Source organism: Mesocricetus auratus, unplaced genomic scaffold (genome assembly GCF_017639785.1).
Source record: "Mesocricetus auratus isolate SY011 unplaced genomic scaffold, BCM_Maur_2.0 Super-Scaffold_100676, whole genome shotgun sequence".
NCBI classification, from domain to species: domain Eukaryota; kingdom Metazoa; phylum Chordata; class Mammalia; order Rodentia; family Cricetidae; genus Mesocricetus; species Mesocricetus auratus.
This window is the reverse complement of record NW_024429266.1, coordinates 88,818,907-88,837,316: the sequence shown is the minus strand read 5'-3', so window position 1 is coordinate 88,837,316 and position 18,410 is coordinate 88,818,907. Positions and strand designations below refer to the sequence as shown.

At 46.0% G+C, this 18,410-nt stretch overlaps 1 protein-coding gene across 3 annotated transcripts in view; it reads right to left on the bottom strand.

Annotated features, from left to right (window-relative positions):
• The window catches only part of Prkce (protein kinase C epsilon), a 507,468-nt gene that overhangs the window by 281,762 nt on the left and 207,296 nt on the right, over positions 1 to 18,410 (bottom strand). The window contains exon 1 of one of the 3 annotated variants that reach the window (XM_040737389.1): positions 7,262 to 7,292. The exons of the other annotated variants lie outside the window; for them this stretch is intronic. Within the exon in view, the coding sequence (XP_040593323.1) occupies positions 7,262 to 7,277 (16 nt within the window). The 5' untranslated portion in view covers positions 7,278 to 7,292. Of the gene's footprint in view, positions 1 to 7,261; positions 7,293 to 18,410 lie in introns of those variants that run through there. 3 annotated transcript variants of the gene reach the window in all.

Here is an 18,410-nt window from a genome sequence, read left to right as displayed (position 1 = left end):
GAATTATCTTCCCTAGTGGGAAAGAAGTCTGTATTTGCGTCTCTTTTCTACTCTGCCCTACTATTTCTGCTCCAGGGCTCAGCTGGAGGAACCACCTAAAATGCCCACCAATTCCCTGTGCCCACAACATTCTCATTGCCACTCCTGTAGCAGTTGAGGGGACACAAGGAGACCAGGTGCACCCATCTGAAGCTCTGAATACATGTACACAACATGTGACAATTATGCACAGACATATATACTCTCTTCATAATTAAAATAGTGTTCTCCATCTAAAACAAGACAGGATATTCTTGCCTGATATAAATGTGGGCTAAATGGACGTAAGCTATACCTCTAAATCAAAATCATCCAGAAGCAAACAGAACGAGGCATTTCATTCCCAAGTATCTCCATCGGCCATCTGTTTAGTGGCATATTTTGAAACCTGAGACCCAGTGCCAGCAGCAGGCAGAAAGCAAGAATCCTCTCTGTAAACAGTGGTATGCATCTTGCTGGAACTGCAAGCCACCAGCTGCAGCTAATCAGCAGGAATTTAGAACCTGGAGGCAGGGGTTAAGATGGCATTTTAATGAAGAAGAAAAAAAAAACCCCAGTGCTGTACCTGAGTTAAATATTTGACTCACCCACGCCTTCCTCAATCACCCCATGTTATTTTTCTTGAGGGGGGGATGCAGGGAGTCTGGCGAGAGTGGCGACTGGCAACCTACTAAGATGCAAGTGACAAGTTGGGCAAACAGCCCTAGGAAGCATTGCCCAAATGTCAGGAGGATGTGCTTGGGGCCTGGCAGCCCTTTCCAGCTGTGTTGCCTCCATCATTCAGGACCATTGATGGTAGGGTTAGGGTGATCATTTGGCCCCTGGATGGTAGGGTGGGAGGCTAGAGGGCAGCCAAGTTCAGGGCAAACCAAACAGTTACAGAAACCCCCGGGGGCTGCTGCTTGTCACCATCAACAGGAATGGGGCCTTCTGGGGAGGCCAGTGGAAACATCGAGAGTGACTCCAGCAGTTTGGGATCCAGCATGCTGACTAAGGGATGGGCAGAATATAGGCTACTTCACGTCTCTGGGTGAGGAGTTGAGAGCCACAGGACTGGACTCAAAATTTGAAGTCACCTGAGTGGTGTGACGTCACAGAAACATGTTGAACAGGCCTCCACACCGAGTCTTCTACTAGCTACTCATCACCAACCACCCACCACCCAACAATACCGTGAGCTGGGAGACGCGGCCCCATGCCATGCCACAGTGAAGGGAGACTGATGAGAAGGACGACAATGATATCTGGCCAACATCTTTACCCTTCCAAAATTCCCTTCTAGAACAGATGTGTCCAACTGAGACAAAATGTATCTCCTCACTGGCCCACAAAGTCTGGATGAAAGACTCACATATTGGGGCTCTTAGAGTCATCTGTTAAATACTTCCAGACCATATACTTTATTTTCCACTTATTTCTCCTGTTCTTAAAACGAATTTTATTTTTGGTCACTACCAGGAATTGATTCTAGAACCTCATACAAGTCCGTCAAGTGATCTAACACTGAGCCACAACCCCAAAGACCCTACACTTTCAGATAGTCTGGAGTAACTAGAAGTCTCAGAGAAGAAATGTGGGGAGTCTCATGGGAAGCCCCAGCCTTCAGGAAGCCCCTGACCCATAGGGATGAGTAGCAGCTGCTGATACCATTTAGCAAAGAGAAAGTATTGTGGAAACAAATACTTCCCAGAAGCTAATTTTGGACGGCATTGCTTTGAACAGAGCCTTTCAAGCAGCCTGATGTAGAGGACCTGTGTTTATTCATTCGTGACCTATACCTTGCATGAGTATCTCATAGCACAGATGAGCCACCTACCAGATCATCATCTGCTTTTTTGCTCACATTGCTCATCAATATGAATCTATCGTTGTTGTCCTTGGGTGCTGTGGCTGTGGCAAATGGCCATGAATATTTCTAAATGCTTCATCTCAATTTTTTTGTCTTATCTCTTCATTAGCTAGTAGCAGATTGCCTAACATCCACACCATTCCTGAATGGCATTTGGGAATGGAGATGGAAAGCTGGAGAGTGGGCACAGCATATTAAGACAGTTTATTATGTGTGTGAGTCCCAGAGAACTCTTCCCATCTCGCAGCTATTGTAAAGCTGTGATGAAGGGTGTCTCATGATTGTAATGATAGCATTCTACAGAAGGTAGCGGTTTCAAGGCCATCTCATGATTGCAATTTCAGCATTCTACAGAAGGTAGCGGTTTCAAGGCCATCTCATGATTGCAATTTCAGCATTCTACAGAAGGTAGCGGTTTCAAGGCCAGCTTGAGCTACAGGAAAATACCTTGTCTTGTTAAGAAACAACAAAACAAGAATGGGTATCTGGGTGACCATTGTTTGAGCTGGGTTCTAATCCCACTAATTGAAGAGTCTAAGCCTTGATTCATTTGTGCCAGCTTCCCCTTTAGAAGAAGACAGGCTAGCAGGACACATTCACTAAGAATGCCCCTAGGTCCCAGGCAGCATGCTCTCCCCTCCAGACTCACAGCTCCATAGGCTACCTGTGTGTTTATGAGTTCTCTCCATCATGACCCACCATTCAAACCCAGAAGGTGCTCAATAGCACCCAGACATCAAGTTAGACATGTCCACAATGGAGCTCAAATGAGACACCATGCTCTTGAAGTCTCTTGCATCTGTCAGTCACAAGTCCATTCTTCCAGTTGCTCAGAAGAAACCCCTTTGGAGATATTCTTAACTTTTCCCCGAATCTCCCAGTCCACTTCTAGTGTATCAACACAATCCAACTGTATGTGGTTCAAAAATATCCAAAATCTACTTCTTCTACCACCCTGATTTAGCTACTGGCATCACTGGACTAGGTCATAGCAGTGGTTCCTATTCCTCCCCTGGTCCCACCACCATCTCATACTATCCATTCTTAAGAAGCCAGAGGGTCATGTCAAACTTCAGATCAAGCTACGCCTCTGCCCGAAGCCCTACAGTGGCTTCCACCTTCCTTTGCAAGTTCCTAACTGTGATGTTACAAGGCCCAGGGAGCTGCCTCTATGATCCTTCCCTAGACTTCATTCCTGCCCTACGACTCCCGAATCCCCTTCTCCGCCCACACTGGCTTTCTTCCGGGCAGGGCCTTTGCTCTCCCTGTCTTCTGTCTCCTGGCTATCTTTCTCCCCTGCATGATGATAACTCCCCACATGCCAGCTTTCCTATCTCCTGGGCCCCTCCCCCACCACCTAGTTCACTCACATTCGGCCCTTTTTTTTCCCTTCACTTTTCCTCCTCAGAATTTATATTTTTCTAGCCGAGTATGATTTGTCTTCAGTATTTCTCAGGGGCAGAGATCTGTCTGTGTCGTTCATACGATATCTTGCTGCCTACAAAGCGGATAAATGCCAGAGGGGTGGAGTGCCTGCTCTGGGTGGTCCAAGGTCCTCCTGCTGCCATGGGGGAGGATGCCGTAGGGGAGAGAGGTCTGTCTCTACCTCTGAATTCCCTCTGAGTACCAGCTTGCCTTCTGCTCTGGTTCAGGGACTCCCCTCCTAATCCCTTAAGTCCTTGCCACTGACCCGGCTTGGAGAGGGGGAGCTGCTTCTGCTCCCTCATCTCTTCTCTGGAGAATACCCCCTTAGGATGGTGTTTTTAAAGCTTAATCCCATGTAAACCTTTGGCTGTTTACCTGAATCCTATTTAATCTCCCATAGAGAGTCGCTTCTAAATCATTGGCTCTGGAGGAGGCACACAAGCCGGCTCCTCCTCTAAGATGTTTTTATTGTGCTCACCACGGAGAAGCAAGCTTTCACTCCCATCAAGAGAAGTGGCACGGAACAACGGAGCAATTATTTATAGTGTTTTTCCTCTGTGCTAGATTATCTAACCACAGGCTTCCCGGGGCATTTAATCTCCAACAGGTAAAAGGCTTTATCCATTCAAACGCTATTTCAGATAAGCGGCCTGGGCAACAGCTGAGCATGCATGTGAGTCGGCTTGCCCTTAGATTTGTCCCCAGCAGGGAGGGCAGTAATACTCCTAAAGTGATGATGGCCACACACAAAATGAGTGGCTCCTGGAAGAGGACAGAGCCTTGGCCAGGCCCAGGCTTCCTACTAAGGTGGTCTCCCATGGTGGGTAACTCAGACACTTGCTCTCTTCTTCCTGAAGAAACCACAGGCCATGAGAGGATCCTGGAAGTTACAGATCACTTGGGGGCCTGACTCTGAGAAACATCTTTTATAACAGCCTGGAGAATCAGACCTACTGTGTGCCCAACAGCCCTCTTCTAAGTGTTGCTGGTCAGATTCTCTTCCAAAACCCAGGGTTCATGTCACACCATGGACTGGTTACCCAAACTTTGTTCCCTCCGTTGAGTCACTGCAAGCCAATGAGAGGTGAGCACGTCATCTCGGGTTTGAATCAGCTAAAGAAACCTACCAAAGCGACAGGGCCAAAGTGTGGGCGAGTCCAGAAGCTGCCCACCAGGTATCTCCACGCCTGCTCTATACCAAAGCCGCTACCACGATGGTAAATACAAGAGCAGGAAGAACTCTGATCTGCACGTCTGATAGGAAAAATGAAGATACCATCCTACCCCACAACATGGACTGCACAATATTTTCTGACTAAAGAGCAGTTTAAATGCTTGAGTCAAATAGCTGATGTGGAAATGTGGAAATAGGAGAAGAGGGAGCAGTTCTATACAATTCTATTCATTAAGACAGCAGCATCTTAGGGACACCCAGACATGCCACAGTGTGTGACACTCATGGCTGACTGGGATCCCACAGGACCTTTCTTCTTGAAACAGTGATCAGACCTGTTTTGGGGATCACTTCCATCTCTTTACCCCCAGTGCCTTCAAGCTGCTTTTCTCGCAGCCTAGCTAGCTACCCATCCAGCCCCACAGCCAGGTACAGCAGAGTAAGCCTCTAGTACTCCTAGAAAAGAAAAAAAACTCAGGTAGGCTGAGGGTCCTTCGGAAGCAGGTGCCATGGGCCTGAAGTGCACAGCAGACCCAAATACCTGGCCTCATGGGTAAGGATGCTAAAAGCTTCTTATCCCAACAAAGACCAAAACGGGCCACCGAGAGGCTGGCCACGTGCAGAACAAAGCAAGGTTACTAAGCATATCCCTGAAGAGTGCTCCAACCTCTCTTCACTTGGGGCAACTTTGTGCCCAGTGTCTGGGACAAAAGTAATTATTTAATAAATGGTGAATCAGGGGAAGGAGAATGTTAAGCCATCATTAGTAGCACTGTGTGGTTTCTATGGTTATTAGCAGCAATTAGCAGTATTACACGCAGAAGCTCAAAATGGACCATAGAACTCGGTGTGTTTGATTCCCTCGGCTAATCCTCTGTTCCCTAAGGACACGGTTGGCATTCACTGTAACTTGATCATAATGACAAGAACAATGGGACCTAACATTTAGTACCAGCTACATTGGGCTAAAGCTATTAGTGAACTTGAATTATTGCCCATTGACTTTTTACAGTTGAAGTATTTATCAAATATTCTAGAAGAGTTCTATCAGCTTAGACTCAGTTATAAAACTTGGATCACCCACCATTAAAACCTTCCTTCTACCCTTGACCACAGACACAAAACCACATGGCTAAAGATTCTACCAGTTATTTCAAATGCAATGGTTCAGGAGGACCGGGGTGGGGCAGAGAGACAGGATGATACATAAGCAACCAGGCACACACTTACTGTAAATTCTCTCCGTCGAATTACTGGGTACCCAAGATCAACTGACTCAACTGTATGTCTCAACAGGAAAGGGAATTCTGGTGTTTGAGACCCAAGGACAGGCGTTCTGCAGACATGCTGGGCCCCAGAATTACCCTGAGTGCTTTGAAAACGTTCCCAATACAATTTCAACATGAAGCTTGGACCGAGAAGAAACTCCCCAGGTGGAACACAGGGACTTGAGAGTAGTTAAAGTGACATGTGGGTCTATCTACATCACTCCTGACCCAAGTGAGATCTGACGAGGGCGTGTATGCATGTTGGGCACGAGTTGTGTATGTAGATGCAATACGTTGATAAATGTAACCTACAAAATTATATCTTCCGAGCTGGAGAGATGGCTCAGTGGTTAAGAGCACAAACTGCTTTTTCAGAGGACCCCGGTTCAATTCCCAGCACCTACATGGCAGCTAACAACTGTCTACAACTCTAAGATCTGACACTCTCACACAGACATTCAGGTAGGCAAAACACCAATATATATAAAATAAGAACAAATAAATTAAATATATATATATATATATATATATATGTATCTTCCCTTTAGCTGGGGTAGCAAGAACATCCAGAAACAATTGCAAACTGGGGAGGGCCCCAAAAGCCTACCCCTTCAAAAGAGGGCAGTGTGATGGTCCCCGTTGTCAACTTCAGGAGATAGAGAAAGGCCTAGGCGATAGTAACGTTCACCCTGGGTGTGTCTGTGAGGCCGTTTCTAGAGAGGACTAGATCCTGAGAGCTCTGGGCTAGTTAGTGGTTTAACCCACTGATGGAGACAGCATCTGCAGAGAGGTCAGGAGGCGAGGCCCAGCTGGAGAAAGGTCACTGGGAACTTGCTGGAGGCACTAGCATGTTTTAACATTGGCCTATTCTTGATGGTGTTTTGTTTTGTTATCCATCTACCATGATGTATGCGTCTCTGCCACGCCCTCCTCTGGTATGACAGAGTGCAGTTCCCGAAACTGAGCAAAATAAGTATGTTCACCTTCCAAGTTCTTATGGGAGGTGCTTGGTTAGTATGCACTCTAAGACCCACAGGTGCACAGCCCCTACACTAGAGGGTGCTAACACCAGGCTTCCTTTATCATTACACTTCCTGTCAAGGGGAAGACAGAGTCCATTGCTTGCTTAGGACGCAAAACACCTGAAAGGAACAGGCGCCCAACTGTCCCACCCAACACACGCACCTGCACCTGAAAGCCCTCACATGTAAATCTAATGAACAAAGAGCACAAGGCAAACTATAGCCCTCAGATGCAGAAGTCAGCTCCTAATGAAAAGAGAGATGCACCTCCACACGGCTTTGAAGGCACACAGCAATCCTCTCTGTGGGGCTGGTATCCTTCATGGCACTGACTACCAGAGAAATTGACTCAAACAAAGCAGCCCTGCAGATCTACAGCACAAAACAAGAAAGACGCCTAGAGAAAAGGCCCCAATGTAGAGCCGCCAGGGAAAATACAAATAATTTTTACTCTATGTCTCAGATATTGCTTGAGCATACTTACATGAAAAATTATTCATCCTTTGCTGAAAATTCCAATTTAATGGGGCCTCCTGGATTTTTATTAGCTGTATTTGGCAACTATGCTCCAAGCCCTCATGGAAGCCAGACCTTAGGAAGAGAAAAAGCAACAAATCCCTTGCATGTGTAGCGTGCCGGGCGTTTTTCAGAGTTCTGCCTACCTTTTTCTCTCTGGGTCTTTACCTGATGCACGAGAGGAACAGGGCAGGTACCAGCCACGCCAGAGAAAACCAAGCCCAGGTCATGGAGTGGCAGGCACACAGCAAGACAGAACCCTGGGCACACTCGCTCCACACCTGAGGCCACCGCGCAAACACCGCCAGGCCTCCATCCACCCTGAACATTCTGCTTTTGTTGGAAACTCTTAAGAATATATGAAACCTACACAATAAGAAAGGCCTGGAGACCCACCTCCTCATGGCTAGTCTCATCAGACTCCGGGGTTGTCTAACAGCTCTCAGCAAGCATTGGAAATGCCCTCTATCTGCAGGGAGTCACATGTGAAGGAGTACTTGAAATGTGGCTGGCATCATGGAGGAACTTGATTTTCCATTAAAACATTTCATAGTCAAATTTAGGCGGTATGCGTTTTGGACAGCACAGCCCAGCACCATTGCTTTCACAGTTACCCTACCTAGACATATGAGGGTACAGATATAGTTTTTTGTTTGGGAGTGTCAGGGATCGAACCCAGGTCCTTGAGCATGATAGGTAAGGGCTCTACTAGTAAGCTGCATTGCCAGCCCACAACCAACTATTCTATAGGAAATATATATATCTTAAAGCTTTCCAGGTAGTTCAAATGCAAAAACATGGTTGGAAATTAATGACTAGCTGTCTTAGTCCATTACTGTTGTTATAACAAAACCCCAGAGATTTCATGATTTTTTTTAAAGAAATGCTTTCTTACGATTCTAGAAGCTAGGAAGTCCAAGGCCAAAGGCCCACTGGGTTCAGTGATTTGGAGTATAGTGATTTTTGCTTCAGAGGGGCACCATGGTGATGTATCACAGAAGAGGTAAGCCGATCCAATGCTCTCTGGCGCCTCTTTTATAAAGACTTTAGTTGCTGTAGATGGGCAGGACCCCCCCCCAGCCTTTTAAAGGCTTCTCCCTTGGGGCTATCAGTTGGTATCACCTGAGGGGTTGTTTCAAACAGAGGACCAGTCAATTAAATATGCAAACTCCCAATTTTGAGAACATGATTCTCAACTCAGACCACCTGTGCGGAGCTCTGCCTAGTTCCAGGCTCTACCCTCAGAGGTTCTGTGTATTTATTTTGTGGTAAGGCTCCGTCTTCCTCTTCATTTCTCCACCAAGATCTTGAATCTGCTGTGCAGACAGGGTTTGAACCACTGCTTTGAAGTGTTTCTATATGAAGCATTCTCCAGTACCCATTGAATCCCCTGGAGTCCATTAGACCAGCAGAATCTCAGAGCCCCTCCTAGGCTTATATTCAAGACCTGCATTTTAACAACATGTCAGGACCCGCTTTCCTGGTTGGTCATGAAATGAAATGCACTATTCCAAAGCATGCTCTTACCAGTGTGATGTTTTTACCCAAGTGCATGGGGCGAAGCAGCCATAGACCAAACCCACTGAAACTATAAACAAAATGCACTCAGTGATGTCAATACAGGTCAAGCTGGACACTCTACATCACTGACACTCCTTTACAAATTTCCCCAGATAATGTGTTAGTTAGTGTGTGACTATGCACCTATGTGTGTGCGTGTGCGCGTGCACGCGCCTGCGTAAATGACTGATAGCCCTATGCGCATTACTTTCAGAAATACTCCTGCACACAAGTTCCTCAAAGCTGGTTCCCCTGTCCTGAGGTCTCTGATTGCCTAAGCCTGCTAGGAATGAAAAGTCTGTTCTTCCCTCAACCCCTCAGAACCACAAAGCCTGTTCTGGGCGGGGCCCAGCAGGCTGCATTTTATCAACCTTCCAGGCGATGCTGCCCCATGCTGGAGTTTGAGATCCACTGCTCTGGAGCCTCGAACATAGTTCTGCATGGAGAGCAGCAATCAATGCTTATAAAAACAAGTTCTTTCTCCCAAAAAGAGAGGCTGAAGTCAACCCTAAGCTGCCACATAACCCAAGGAGAGAGTAAGCCTGAGGAGTGGTGTGGGGTAACAGAAGAAAATGACCTGGGTCCTGTGACTTGGACACAGACTACATACCCCTCACTTCACAAGACTGCAAGCCAGTAACTGGTGATTATGAAAATGTTCACAATATTGAATGTTTAAGTTATGATCAATATATCCTCTTTTAAAAAGGCAACTAAGTTTACATTTTGGAAATATTTCCCCTGCAATGTTTTTACGCTTCTTTCGAAGAATTGCCTATTGGTGACAGGTTTTTTATTCCCCAAAACTGTGGAGGGCCGGAAAAGATCAAGAAGAAAAGTTACACCTGGGTGGCTTGGTGGTAACTAAGCCACCAAGTTAGCTATTCTTGGGCTTTGGGGATACCAAATTGTTCTGAAGACTGCAGCAAGGCTGTGGACCTTATTTATTTAATTGTGTTAACGTGGTATACAGAACACTATGTGGACAATGTCACAGGCTTCAGCCCATTAGGACCACCAGTCAGAACCATGCTTACAATTTCTCCTTCCAGCCACCTACAACGGACCTGGGATCCCCCTCTACCTACAACTGGCTGTTTTATGACTGCCACAGAAGGGATCCTGGAAATGCTACCCCAAAACAGGTCACCCTGGACTTCAGATTCAGGACATTTGAGGAAGGGCATGCACGTGGAGGAGATTCCTGGAGTTCAATGTGTATTTCAGGTGAAGGACAGTCCCTCCGAAAGAAACTCAACTGCTACATCTGTGTCTTCAGGAGCCTTGCCCACCAGGGAAGGTTAAACTAGTTCACAGGAGACTGCAGGAGATGCCAGGCCTCAACAAGCGTGTAGTGTGTCACCTGCCCTTGTTAGGCCCATTCATCTCCCCCCCCCAAATCATCTACTGTCTCCTAAGCTCACCTGATGCTCAGGCATACAATAAATAAATATGTGCACCTTTCCCCCCTTTGATGCCCACTTATTACAAGACTCAGTGATTGAACCTGCAGATAATGGAATCAATTTTTTATCCTCCCCACGCAACTATACAATATTTGGAAAAATGAGAGGCCAGTCTAAATGGACCATTGAAAAGGTCAAACTTCAACTCTCTGTAGCTTTTGAAATGGTTCACCCACTGCGCAGCAAGGAGGCCCCTTCAGACTAGCCCAGGCACACAGATCCTCTCTGCCACTTAATGCTGGTCCCAAAGCCTGTCTCCCACATATCCAGGTAAAGTCATGCCTATGGCCATTTGTCCTTCCCCATCAGGAAATGTCTTCATCCTGAATCTCTAGGCATTATTTATTCATAGCTAAAGTGGCTGGTCTATTCTTGGAGAGTGTAGGAATTGTGGTCAGTGAGCTTCCAACTGTATCTGCTGTACTTACTGTTGGCATGCCCACTGCTACAACGGACCTGTGAGCTCCTCGAGAGCAGGAGCAGCAGGACTCTCTCTGAATCCCAGAGTTAGCTTGGCCTTGAAGGGCACAGCAAATGTGGTAAAAGGGATGGAGGAAGAGCAGGCGCTGTTCCAGCTCTTGGACGCCCCCCTGGAGTCCTGATTCATGGTGGAATAGTCACTGGCTCTTTGGAAGTGCTGTTAACCAGATAGTATGTTTTCATGCCATTCTGTTTCCTAATCCTTTTGAAGTTGCTGGTCAATTTTCCTCTTTGTGTATGAAGCCTCAAAGGACACATTCTACAGACAAAATAGTGGCCCCCAGGCACCACCCCCTTTCCTGAAAAGTTATAGTCTTCCAGAATTTAGATGGTAGAGTCAGGGCTAACTGCTAATAAGATTATCAGGACCTTCCTCCTGCAGACCCAACTTCTACAGGCCCAAAACACAGTACCAGAACAGTGTACCAGGCCAACTCCCTACTCTCCTACGCTCCCAGGCTCCTAAACCACACGTATTGCTCCTGCTTGCTCCCTCCAACCGTGTGGCTCCAACAGAGAGGCCAGCACCTGAAAACACCTGGAGGAGAATAGAGACCCAGTAAGGCTGATTCTCAAAATGGCTTTTAGTCAGAGCAGACAGGAGGGGCTCAGAGCTTTCATTGTGAACGCTGCCTGTCTCAGCCAAGCTTGGAGCTGGGGTGCACAAGATACTACGCACATATATATCCCACCCTTCCCAACACACAAACACACACATTACTCGACCACACCTGCTCACATTTACACACACACACAGAGGGGGGGAGGAAGGAAGGGAGGGAGGGAGGGGGAGAGAGAGAGAGACAGATCTGCTAGGATAGTTAACACATAGGATAACAGAAGACCAAATCCAAAAGACCCCCCCACCCCTCAGGCTTCTCAGGAGGGAAATGTCCGATGTCATCCAGCACACTGCAGTACACTCACTCCTGACATCTGCTAACACAGCTAACAGAGCTGTGTCTCAGAACCACCCCAGACTGGCTTCATGCATGAGAGCAGGTGCCACCAAAAGCTGAGAGGTTCTATGTGGAGCTATAGGGAGGCCAGGCTACACAAGAGGCCGGGAGGCAGCTGTTGGGAGAAGAGATGATCATGGTAGACTAAAGTGTCAACGTGAAGAATTTAGAGTGACAAATTCTAAGTATACACAAAGCCAAGACAACAATACCCACGAGTTTTAAAGACGTAGGAGGGAGAGGACCTGGAGCAAGGGCTCAGAAGCTAAGAGCATTTGCTGCTCTTGCAGAGGACCCAAGCGCACTTCCCAGGACCCACACCAGGAAGCTTGCAAGGGATCTGGTGCCCTCTTCTGGCCTCTTCAAGCACCTGCACTCATGTGCACATACCCACAGAAAAACAGTCATACACATAATTAAAAGAAAAATAAGTACTTAAAAAATATAGGGGAAAAGCAAAAGTTTCTAGTCTCCTTCTCACTATTCTTGGGTAAACTATATACAGGATTGTGTGTGTGTGATATGTGTGTATGTGTGAGTGAGTGTGTGTGTGTACACAAATGTGCACATGTGCCCACATTTCTTTTATCTTTTGATGCAAATGGCATATATCATTCTTTCTTTACTTAACCATTTATTTTTAACATCTATCCTCATTAATATATACAAATTTTAAAACTTGACTGTGACCTCTTATCATCAGTTATAGAGTGGGATGGAACGACCCCTAGCTATAGACGTTTAGTTAATTTCCAGGATCCTATTGTTCCGAACCTGGCAATTTCCTTCGTACCACCTGGGAAGGTTCACCATGGGACAAATGCAAAAGCAGAATGTCTACTAAAGGGAGAGATGATAATTTCCTTCTTGCCAACAGTTCAGATGTCCCACAGTGTACGAGGAGGAGGTCTGATAAAAAGACAGGTTATTTTCGTGACACTGAAAATCAATTGTTCTTAGGGGGTCTGATCTCAAGTAACAAGAGGCCATGTATTATTAAGAGATGTGCTGACAGCATTTCCACTCTGCATTTCTCTGTGTGTGTGTGTGTGTGTGTGTGTGTGTGTGTCCGCGTGCATGTTACAATGAATAGTAACTGTGTATCCAATAAAGCAGAACTCCAGAAACAGGTCATTACATGGCACATTCACTCCCAATCGATTACACATCACGAGCTCCCCTCACTGTCTTCAGAACACCCAGTGTGCTATAAATCGCATCCATTAGAAAGGCCACCATGTACCTTCTCAGAATAACCTCTCAGAGGTTGCCAAGGTTCCCCGCAGAGGTTAGACCCAAATTAGACTCAAGGGCACCAGGGCCTCCCATGTCAAGTTCAGCCTGCAGTAGGGTTAGCAGCTCAGTCCGCTGTTTGTCCTCGCAGGGAGAAGGAAGAAGTGAGACTCCATTTCGATACCGGTTTCCTGAAAAGCCAAATTCTCATTGCTCTCCAAGCCCGAGCCCTTTTCTGTCCCCACCCTTTAAGCAGAAGTAAAAGTGCAACGGCAACAGCACATTGAGCTTTGGCACCAAGGGCCAGCCTTCCGGGTTCCCAGAGAAACACTTGTCTGGGACACGGGCTAAGGGACAACGAAGAAGAGGTCACTGATCCCTGTCTCCAGGGCCCAGCGGCTTTGGCACTGGGAGGGGTCAAAGCTTCCAGATGTTTGGCTGAAGGGTTGGACGCATGCCAGGGAGCCCCACAGCTCCAAAAGTGAGCCTGCTCCCCAAGTGTGCACCGGGCCCAATCACAGCTGTCTGGAGAGAGAGCCCTCAAGGGGGCGGGGCCTCCAAGAGCACTTCCGGGGATGTCCATCTTTGGCTGTTCCCTCCCACAGCCACCAACTCCAAGACACCCCCTTTCCCCAGGACTCGCAGACATACACATTTCCACACATACACCCCCAACTACCAGCTCCGGTTTCTATAGCAACAAAGCAAAAGCCAAGAGTGTTTGTAAAAGCAGCAATCTTGACGGCAGCCATAGAGAAGGGTAAAGAAAATAGCTTGGGAAATTCTGGCCTCACCCTGGAAATCTGTCCTCAGAGGAGTGCCAGCCCATCAGGGGGCCCTAGCTACAAGTCTAAAATCTGAGCACTCTGCTCCCAAGGGTGCACTTCTCTACTCTGGAAAGAGACACGCTGACTGACATACTATATAAGCCCGCAAGTTAACGGAATGGGGCTAAGGACAGCATTTGCGTGATTTCAGAGCAATAATAACCTGGTCACTACTAACACAAACCATTCTATCACTCACCAAACAAACATCTGCTGAGTATCTACTATGTGTCAGGTTTCTAGGAAACGGTGGTAAACAAAGCAGGTAAAATGCCCATCTTCCAGAGCTGATAGTCTAGGTGAGGAAATGCTTTCACAAAGCACTAAATAAAACGTAAAATCACAGCTCCAACGACTACTATTCCCAGAGTGAGTTAGGCATAAAGATGGAGGCAGCGTGACGATGTGGGAAGGAAGCTAGTCTTCCCTCTAGAATGTGTGTGTGCGTTTTTTACTTTCACACAAGCTTTCTTGCACGTCTGTTCATTGTGCCGGCGTGGGCAGCTGAGCGGCAATACATCGACGGACTCATCTACCCAAGCAGAAACATATGTGGAAGCCCAAGCATGTGAAATGTTTTGTTCAAGATCCTCCAAGCCTCATACTTTGAATGTCTGTGCATCAGATGACCACTATGAGTGAAACGATTAACCACAAACTAGGGAAGGTATTGGCCACTCACACAACTGCCTTCTGGAACAGTAAGGACAGGGGAAAACAGACACGAAAGGAGTTGAAGGGCCCTTTCTGGGGGAAGATCCAAACCCTGCAGGCGTTTGAAGGCTCACAGTATCATTAATCATGAGATAACCAATGAAAACCACATTGGCGAACAGAATTACTTCAATACCGCAGGCATGGGATATCTCCCTTCAAGCTGCTGCTTGGAGGGGTCTGAGAGATCCCCTGAACAAGGCAGACGGCTCCCACTGCACTTGGTTTGTCCTCTGGAACCCGAGGGTGAGACCCTGTTGCTGAAGACATTAAATTCACACTTTGCTCACAGCACTCGGAGACACCAAGGTTACAGTATGGTCTGGAAGCCTCCTCTCCGATGGCCAGCTTGCACAGAGTTGCAAAGGCTGCTGGGAGAGAAAAGGTGCCAGTAGCCTTACCCAGCTATGAACCCTTTAAACTACATTAACAACTAGCCTAGCAAACTATGCCCGCTAATATAATAGTGGCAGAGATATCCCCGGGGATCCAACGGCTACCTGATTAGATTATTAAGGCATGCTCAACAGGAGAAGATTCACGCCTGGTACTGAAAACTAAGAATTCATGGCCAGAGAGGTCAACTCTACTGCCATTTTGCTAAACTCATATTGTACCCGACTACCTTCTAAGTATTTAGCCTTGTGCCCATAGATTAGTCCAGCTCTCACCCTTTGTGAGATAAACGGGCTGCAAAAGAGCCTCTTTGGACATGACAGGCACGTGCACTCACTTGGCAGCAATACTCCCTACACATGACCCACACAGGGTCAATCTATTCAACATGCCTGCATGGGTGATGAGGAGCTTGCGAGGTCCAAACCCTAGCTGAGAAGCTATGCGCAGTTGACGGCTGCCAGGCAAGAGAAAGTTAGCTAGTTTTCTTCAGTGGTGGGGCCTCTTGCTGAAGCCGTGCACTCTCATGCATGTGGACAACATGAGACTCAATATTTAGGAGCGTCTGTGTGTGTGTGTGTGTGTGTGTGTGTGTGTGTACACGTAAATGTGTGTGCGAGAGAGAGACATGAAGTTGAGAAGAGAGAGGGACATAGGAGAAGTCAGAAGGGAAGAGAGAAGTGTGAATTTGATGAAAATAAAATTCATTCATGTATGAAAAGATAATAAGAATTTTAAACTATAATGGTAGTTTAAGAATCTGATAACACAGGGTGCGTAGATGACTCAGTGGTTAAAAGCACTGGCTGTTCTTCCAGAGGACTCAGGTTTGATTCCCAGCATCACATGGCAGCTCACAACTGTCTGTAACTGTAGTTCTAGGAGACCTAATGCCCTCTCCTGGTCACAACAGGCACCAGGTATACACACGGTACACACACATACATGCAGGCAAAATACTCATACACACAAAATAAATATTTTAGTCAGATAATTATTAAGAAAATATAAGCAAGTGGATACTGTAAATTCATCTGTCATTAATGTCAATTGATACAAAAACAATATATCGTGGCATACATCTGCTTACTGAGCCGTCAATTCAGCCTCTTGGTAAATAACCTAAAGAAACTGCAAATGGATTCAAGCATGCCCAAATATAGTACAGTCCTTAACAGGAAAGAAACTAAGACATCCACAAAAAGAAGAATGGATGAATGAGTTTGACACAATCATATACTGTAATAATATACAGAGACAAAAATGAATCAACTATAGTCACACATTCCAATGAGGATGAGCCTGGAAGGCATAATGTTAAATTAATCAGAAAGCATTTATACAAAGTATTTAATAAAGGCCAAGATAAACAACTTATTATTTAAAATATGTGTATAGGCAGGTACTTCATAGATAACTGCAAGAAAACAGTAATACAAAATTGAGGGTCATAACTGGGGAGGAAAGGGTCAAACAAGACCCACACAGGGGATGCTAAACAGTGGGCAGTGGGCATGCCTTAAACTCAGCCTTATACACGCATAACGCATGAGACAACGTAATTTTAGAGTTAAAATACTGCAAAGAGGAGAGGGAAGGGCTGATTGAAGTTAAGGACAAAGTGACAGCAAAGTAACAAATCATGGAGGGATGTTTTTCCCCTTAAGTCAAAGAAAGAAATCTTTTTTGTTTTGTTTGGTCTTCAAAAACAAAAAGGTCTGTGAGCTACAACAAGGGAATGTTATATTTAAAAGTTCCTTGTTTTATTGAATTTCTAAAGATTCAAAATTAAAAAATGAAACAAAACAAAACAATAAGATTCCTCTGCAGGCAAGCCAAGGTGCTTCTGGATAACCTGCCAGTGGAGTGGCTTCGAGAGCTGTAATTACAGGCAGGAAGAGGTCAAGAAGCTGGAAGGACATCTATAATTAAGCAGGTGATGTCTGTCTTCCAAGTCCCGGTGGCTGTGACAGCAACCCCAGTGACCCCAAGCCTACCGATTACAGGCAATTCTTGATGGTCATCCATTTAAGCCTCCAAATAGCACATGGGCCAAATGTACACGCAGCCATTAGCAGGCAGGGACATTTCATGAAGGGCTTTTACCTGCCAAGCATCTGCAACCCCTCCACAGCCTTACCATCTCACTTGGACCACAGGCATCCCTTAATTCATGTAACAAATGTCTCCTAAGTCTGGCTGGATCCCGTACTGCCTGTGACTATGCAGGCAAGGCAGAGTCAACACAGACAGGCTTGCTGTGGCTTAGACTACAAGGTTTGTGCAATTACTGAAATACTACATTGCTTTCCATCCTTTTATTATAAAAAATAAAAACAGTAAGAAAAAAGTGACTGTTGTTCTCACAATGAAAGATATATATATATATATACATATATATATATTGTATTTCGGAAAATTGAGACCATTAGGAACTAGTCAGACAACCTCTAGTCCTAGTTGGAGCCTCCCAGCACCTAAGCTGGTTGACATGCTTCCCAAGGTGATTATACATATATACATACATACATACATATGTATATATTTTCAAGCACAAAATGTTAGAAATATTACCAAAGAGTGTGTTCAAACAATGAGACATAACGAGAGGATTTTAATGCGTTTTCGCTCTCTGCTAATGAAATCCTGCATCATAGCATTTAACTCAATTATTCAACTTCCATTCCTCTGGCTTTCAGATATATTTTTAGAAGCATCATGTGCAGACTTGGAGCGCTGCCTCCTGCAAAGCCACTGTGGACTCCTTATGCACAGGGAGGTTTCAGAAAGCAAGAGCCCAGCCGCCTGCCAGGCTGGGCCTGTTGGTTGCTGTTGCGTGAGCTTTTCCTGGGGAGATTCAAACAAGTTGACTAGTCACCCTGGATGGGGTACCCATGACAGATCACAGTATGATTCCATCACGGTCCCATTTGGTGAATCAGTGAGTTCCTTGGCTTTTCTGGAGAACATGGGTGAGGAGTTGCTTACAGAAGCAAAAGCAACTCATCCTTGCAGCCACATCACTGAACAGTCGCACCCCAGCATAGCTGCACAGATGGAGTACCCTGTCAAGGAAGCTTCTACTGTATACTCTAGCTGCTGAAATATTATATGTATGTATGTATGTATATGTAGTATACTCTATATAGAATGAATATACAGCACACACAGTATATAGGGCAGAATTCTATACAAATGGGATACGGGAGGACATCACTAGCTCTCCAGTGACAGTCTACTGACCCTTCCTTAGTCCTCCTTCTGTGAGGCGATGTCAATAGGCTCAATCCCAAGGGTCATTCCGGAGCAGTCACAGATGCTTCTGATGAAGATGATAATGGCTGTTATTCCTGAAGGACAAGGCTCTACCAATAGCTGCTTTTGAGGTTTAGGCTTTTGACGTGCACAGAGTTGGGTGTCCTACATCCTATGGGTACTCTGTGTTTAGCCCATTTAGGGCAGTACACCAACACCTAATGAGG